This window comes from Podarcis pityusensis (assembly GCF_964106645.2).
Source record: "Podarcis pityusensis genome assembly, chromosome: 3".
Lineage (NCBI taxonomy): Eukaryota > Metazoa > Chordata > Lepidosauria > Squamata > Lacertidae > Podarcis > Podarcis pityusensis.
The window spans coordinates 478,523-485,308 of NC_138026.1; the positions used below are offsets into that span (position 1 = coordinate 478,523).

Genomic DNA, 6,786 nt, shown 5'->3' on the forward strand with positions numbered 1-6,786 from the left:
TACAGCATTAAACCCCCTTCATGGATCACTGCCTTGCCGTGGCGAAGGGGCTTGAATAACTCAGAGAAGCTATGAGCTATGCCGTGCAGGGCCACCCAAGATGGACAGGTCATAGTGGAGAGTTTTAACCAAACGTGATCCACCTGGAGCAGGAACCGGCAAGCCACTCCAGTATCCCTGCCAAGAAAACTCCATGGACAAAGACAACAGGCATATAAAAGTTATGATGCTGGAAGATGAGCCCCTCAGGTCGGAAGGCGTCCAACATGCTACTGAGGAAGAGCAGAGGACAAGTACAAGTAGATTCAGAGCTGATGAAGCGGCTGGGCCAAAGCCGAAAGGACGCTCAGTTGCGGATATGCCTGGAAGCGAAAGGAAAGTCCAATGCTGTAAAGAAAAATATTGCATAGGAACCTGGAATATAAGAACCATGAACCTGGGTAAGTTGAATGTGGTCAAAAATGAGATGGCAAGAATAAATATTGACATCCTGGGCATCAGTGAACTAAAATGGACGGGAATGGGCGGATTCAGTTCGGATGACCATCATATCTACTACTGTGGGCAAGAATCCCGTAAAAGAAATGGAGTGGCCCTCATAGTCAACAAAAGAGTGGCGAAAGCTGTACTGGGATGCAATCTCAAAAATGATAGAATGATTTCGATACGAATCCAAGGCAGACCTTTTAACATCACAGTAATCCAAGTTTATGCACCAACCACTGGTGCTGAAGAAACTGAAATTGACCAATTCTATGAAGACTTACAACACCTTATATAAATGACACCAGAGAAGGATGTTCTTCTCATTATAGGGGATTGGAATGCTAAAGTAGGGAGTCAAGAGATAAAAGGAACAACTGGCAAGTTTGGCCTTGGAGTTCAAAACGAAGCAGGGCAAAGGCTAATAGAGTTCTGCCAAGAGAACAAGCTGGTCATCACAAACACTCTTTTCCAACAACACAAGAGACGACTCTACACATGGACATCACCAGATGGGCAGCATCAAAATCAGATTGATTATTTTCTCTGCAGCCAAGGATGGAGAAGCTCTAGACAGTCAGCAAAAACAAGACCTGGAGCGGACTGTGGCTCAGATCATCAGCTTCTTATAGCAAAATTCAAGCTTAAACTGAAGAAAGTAGGAAAAACCACTGGGCCGGTAAGATACAATCTAAGTCAAATCCCTTATGAATACACAGTGGAAGTGAGGAACAGGTTTAAGGATTTAGATTTGGTGGACAGAGTGCCTGAAGAACTATGGATGGAGGCTCGTAACATTATACAGGAGGCAGCAACGGAAACCATCCCAATGAAAAGGAAATGCAAGAAAGCAAAGTGGCTGTCCAACAAGGCCTTACAAATAGCAGGGGAGAGAAGGCAAGCAAAACGCAAGGGAGATAGTGAAAGATAGAGGAAATTGAATGCAGATTTCCAAAAAATAGCAAGGAGAGACAAGAAGGCCTTCTTAAATGAGTAATGCAAAGAAATAGAGGAAAACAACAGAATGGGAAGATCTGTTCAAGAAAACTGGAGATATGAAAGGGACATTTCGTACAAAGATTACCATAATAAAGGACAAAAGTGGTAAGGACCTAACAGAAACAGAAGACATCAAGAAGAGGTGGCAAGAATACACAGAGGAATTATACCAGAAAGATATGGATGGCTCGTACACCCCAGGTAGTGTGGTTGCTGACCTTGAGCCAGACATCCTGGAGAGTGAAGTCAAATGGGCCTTAGAAAGCACTGCAAATAACAAGGCCAGTGGAAGTGATGGTATTCCAGCTGAACTACTTAAAATTTTAAAAGATGATGCTGTTAAGGTGCTACACTCAATATGCCAGCAAGTTTGGAAAACTCAACAATGGCCAGAGGATTGGAGAAGATCAGTCTACATCCCAATCCCAAAGAAGGGCAGTGCCAAAGAATGCTCCAACTACCACACAATTGCACTCATTTCACACGCTAGCAAGATTATGCTTAAAATTCTACAAGGAAGGCTCAAGCAGTATGTGGACCGAGAACTCCCAGAAGTGCAAGCTGGATTTAGAAGAGGCAAAGGAACCAGAGACCAAATTGCAAACATGCGCTGGATTATGGAGAAAGCTAGAGAGTTCCAGAAAGACATCTACTTCTGCTTCATTGACTATGCAAAAGCCTTTGACTGTGTCGATCACAGCAAACTATGGCAAGTTCTTAAAGAAATGGGAGTGCCTGATCACCTCATCTGTCTCCTGAGAAATCTCTATGTGGGACAAGAAGCTACAGTTAGAACTGCATATGGAACAACTGATTGGTTCAAAATTGGGAAAGGAGTACGGCAAGGCTGTATATTGTCTCCCTGCTTATTTAACTTATATGCAGAATTCATCATGCGAAAGGCTGGGCTGGATGAATCCCAAGCCGGAATTAAGATTGCCGGAAGAAATATCAACAACCTCAGATATGCACATAACACAACCTTGATGGCAGAAAGTGAGGAGGAATTAAAGAACCTTTTAATGAGCGTGAAAGAGGAGAGCGCAAAATATGGTCTGAAGCTCAACATCAAAAAAACGAAGATCATGGCCACTGGGCCCATCACCTCCTGGCAAATAAAAGGGGAAGAAATGGAGGCAGTGAGAGATTTTACTTTCTTGGGCTCCATGATCACTGCAGATGGTGACAGCAGTCACGAAATTAAAAGACGCCTGCTCCTTGGGAGAAAGGTGATGGCAAACCTAGACAGCATCTTAAAAAGCAGAGACATCACCTTGCCAACAAAGGTCCGTATAGTTAAAGCCATGGTTTTCCCAGTAGTGATGTATGGAAGTGAGAGCTGGACCATAAAGAAGGCTGATCGCTGAAGAATTGATGCTTTTGAATTATGGTGCTGGAGGAGACTCTTGAGAGTCCCATGGACTACAAGAAGATCAAACACATCCATTCTTAAGGAAATTAGCCCTGAGTGCTCACTGGAAGGACAGATCATGAAGCTGAGGCGCCAATACTTTGGCTACCTCATGAGAAGAGAAGACTCCCTGGAAAAGACCCTGATGTTGGGAAAGATGGAGGGCACAAGAAGGGGACGACAGAGGACGAGATGGTTGGACAGTGTTCTCGAAGCTACAAACATGAGCCTGACCAAACTGCGGGAGACAGTGGAAGACAGAAGTGCCTGGCGTGCTCTGGTCCATGGGATCACGAAGAGTCGGACACGACTAAACGACTAAACAACAACACCAGCATTAAACATTAAAAACTTCCGTAAACAGATGTCTTCAGGTGTCTTTTAAAAGTAAGATAGTTGCTTATTGCCTTGAAATCTGCCGGGTGGGCGTTTCACAGGGTGGGCACCACCACTGAGAAGGCCCTCTGCCTGGTTCCCTGTAAGCTCACTTCTCACAGGTTGCCAGAAGGCCCTCAGAGCTGGACCTCAGAGCTGGACCGGGCTGAATGATGAGGGTGGAGATTATCTTTCAGGTATACAGGCCGTTTTGGGTTTAAAGGTCAGCACCAACACTGAACTGTGCTTGGAAATGTACTGGGAGCCAATGCAGATCTTTCAGGACTGGTGTTATGTGGTCTCAGCGGCCGTCACCAGTCTAGCTGCCGCATTCTGGATTAATTGCAGTTTCCGAGTCACCTTCAAAGGTAGCCCCACGTAGAGCGCACTGCAGTAGTCCAAGCAGGAGATAACCAGAGCATGCACCACTCCGCTGAGACAGTCTGTGGGCAGGGAGGGTCTCATCCTGCATACCAGATGGAGCTGGTAGACAGCTGCCCTGGAAACAGAATTAAGCTGCGCCTCCATGGACAGCTGTGAGTCCAAAATGACTCCCAGGCTGCGCAGCTGGTCCTTCAGGGGCACAGTTGCCCCATTCAGAACCAGGGAATCCCCCAAACCTGCCCGCCCCCTGTCCCCCCAAAACAGTACTTCTGTCTTGTCAGGATTCAACCTCAATCTGTTAGCCGCCATCCATCCTCCAACTGCCTCCAGGCACTCACACAGAACCTTCACCGCCTTCACTGGTTCCTCCAGACACCCTGTTCAGGCTTCTTCCCCAGGGAGGTCACTTTGGGGCTGCTAATACAGTGGTACCTCTGGATGCGAATGGGATCTGTTCCGGAGCCCCATTCGCATCCTGAAGTGAACGCAACCCACGTCAGCGCGTTGTGATTTGCCGCTTCCGCGCATGTGACATCATTTTGAGCATCTGCGCATGTGCGAGTGGCGAAACCCGGTTCCGTTACTTCTGGGTCGCCGTGGAGTGTAACCTGAAAACGCTCAACCCAAAGCTACTTCAACCCAAGGCGCCCTCCATTGTCTCACCAGACAGATGGCAACAACATGTCACACTGGAGATAAGGCCAGAGGTGTACTGCCTAAGACAATTTGTGCATCCACAGAGGAAACATATATCCAAATATATGCCTAATGCTGCTATTAGGTAAAAAAGCATGCAGGCTGCAATCAAAACAACACATTGTTATGAGTTTTGGAGGCGGAGGAAGTAGGCTGAATCCACACTATGCCCAAGCTGGCATTGGCAAGGACTTGGGCCCCTTGTGTCTCTCCCGCTACATTCCCCCCTCTTCTGCCCCCGTGTATATTTGCGATCACCACGGAAGCTTCTGTCAGAGCGGACGCTGCTCCGCAAATGCGCCTGCCCTTCTAAGCGCCACAGGCGTAGCCACGTTATCCGGGGCAGGAAAACCTGCGGAGAGCCTCGTGCCCCCGACGGACTGGGACAAGAGGCCGCGAGGTCGGCGGCGTCCGTCTTTCAGACGTGACGAGCCTCTTGCCGCCTTCGCTGCCCGGGAGGCCGGGGCGGGAAGAGGCCGGCTCGGCCTTGGCCGCTCCGCGGGGCCACGCCGGGCGCCGTCGAAGCGCTTCTTCCCCGACTCCGGCGCTCGGCGGCCGCGGCCCCTCTTCGGGCAAGGGCGCTCCCGGCCCGGGCGTCGCGTCCCGCCGCCGCCGCCGGCGCTCACCTGCCGTGTCCCAGACGGAGATGCTGTGCGGCCCCCACTGGCGGAGGCAGAAGGCGCCGCCGACGGTGCTGGCGGTGTCGCGGAAGCGGCGCTCGGTGTAGCGTTGCAGCAGCGACGTCTTGCCCACGTTCACGTCGCCCAGGAGCACCACCTTCCCGTCGGGCTTCATGCTCGCTCCGCGCCCGGAGCCGCCCAGGGAAACTTCGCCGGGGCGGCGCGGAAGAGGAAGGGCGGCGCCGGGCCGGGACCTGGGCTGGGCGGCGCGCGCCCTGCTCTGGGCCGGACGCGGCTTCAGGCTCTGCTCCGGCGGCGGAGTCGGGGGTTCAGGCGGCGCTGCGCTCGCTCAGGCGGGAGCCCCGACGGGAGGCCGGCCGGCCGGAGGGGAAGAGCTCCGTCCCTCTCGGCGCGGAAGGGAGGCTCTCGGGGCTCCCAGCTCGGAAGGCCCGGCTGCTGGGCGAGGGATCCGCAAGGAAATCTCCCAGGCTGCGGCCAAGGAAACAGTCCGAGGAATAAGCCTGGTCTTGTTTGGACGCTGCGCGTCTGGCTGGGCGCCTTCCCTGGAGTCGAGGAGAGACCCCGGGACCCCCACAGGCCAGGCGCAAAAGGGGGTGGGCAAAGACCCTGGCGAGTTTCTGCGGACACCCACTCGCTCCCCAGACAAAAGAGAGGCGGCATCAGAGTCCCCAGGACACAGTCCAGCCGGGAGGGAAGGAGGCACCTAGGAAAAGGGAGCCGTCTAAGGACCAGAGAAACCCAAAGAGCTGCATTCAGTCTGGGCCTGAATAGCATTTTATAAACCAGAAAAAAGAAAATGGGGAAAGAGAGACAAAGCAGTAGAAAGCACTTCCATTTCTCCATCCGCCTATTATGGATATTCTGATTATTCAAAGTATTCCAAACATTCACTCTAAAATAATGTCCAGCTGTATTCACTCTAAAATAATGTCCAGCTGCAATGCCCAATTCAATCTGCTAAACGTTGTTTTCTCAATTTTCAATCCCAGTTGCTTCAAATTCATTCGTTTTCCTTTCCACACAAAAAGTCCAAAAACGGTTCTTCAGTGGTTATTGTCACTAGATATCCAGAATAGTCTTCCTCCACAACTTAATTTATACAGATTACAATAAACATATAACAGTTTCACAATTTCAGAACAATATGAAACAACCCCTAACCCCCTAATAAAACAACACCCACCATGCTTTTAAAATATCCAAGTTAAAGCCCCATCCCCAGTAAAACAATCATTTTATCACAAGGGGGCTGCCCCACACCCATGTCTTCCCAGAAGTGCTGCCCCCAAAGGGACACCCCCTTTTGGTGGTGGCCCCTCCATTGGCTTTATAGAGCTGTTCTCAAAGCAGGTTTTAACACATGCGGATTACAGAGGATTTAGTCACAGGGTCTACCTCATCTCTCACAGGAGAATAGCCTAGTTTAGTTAGCTTTTGACATTCCAAGTCCTAATTAAATTCTAGTACCTCCTGGACCAGGAATTTAGGGGAATCTGGCACCCACAAACTCCTAACACTATACTTGCATGGGCAGGGCAATTTTAAAGGCTGAAAACTAAACCTACAGAAATCCCCCCCAAAGTAAGACCAGGTTAGAAGGATCTCCTTGCTGCTGCCATTTGTCAGCTCCCAATAAAATGGGAGAAGCAATGTGCTGACGCTTCTTCACAACAACTACTTCCGAATTTCTGCTACTTCTGCTTTGTGAGACTTTCTCAGGGCCAACTAAGAAACACCCTGTGCAGATGAGAGGCTTCTCTTCATTTCACACCCACCCACCCTTAATATAGGAAAAGT

The 6,786-nt window shown here is 50.0% G+C and overlaps 1 protein-coding gene across 1 annotated transcript in view; it reads right to left on the minus strand.

Annotated features, from left to right (window-relative positions):
* RAB20 (RAB20, member RAS oncogene family) overlaps window positions 1-5,218 on the minus strand; it is a 37,051-nt gene extending 31,833 nt beyond the window's left edge. The window contains exon 1 of the mRNA XM_080997498.1: window positions 4,975-5,218. Coding sequence (XP_080853624.1) covers window positions 4,975-5,143 — 169 coding nt within the window. The 5' untranslated portion in view covers window positions 5,144-5,218. The remainder of the gene's footprint in view (window positions 1-4,974) is intronic.
* Between the last annotated feature and the right edge of the window lie 1,568 nt (window positions 5,219-6,786).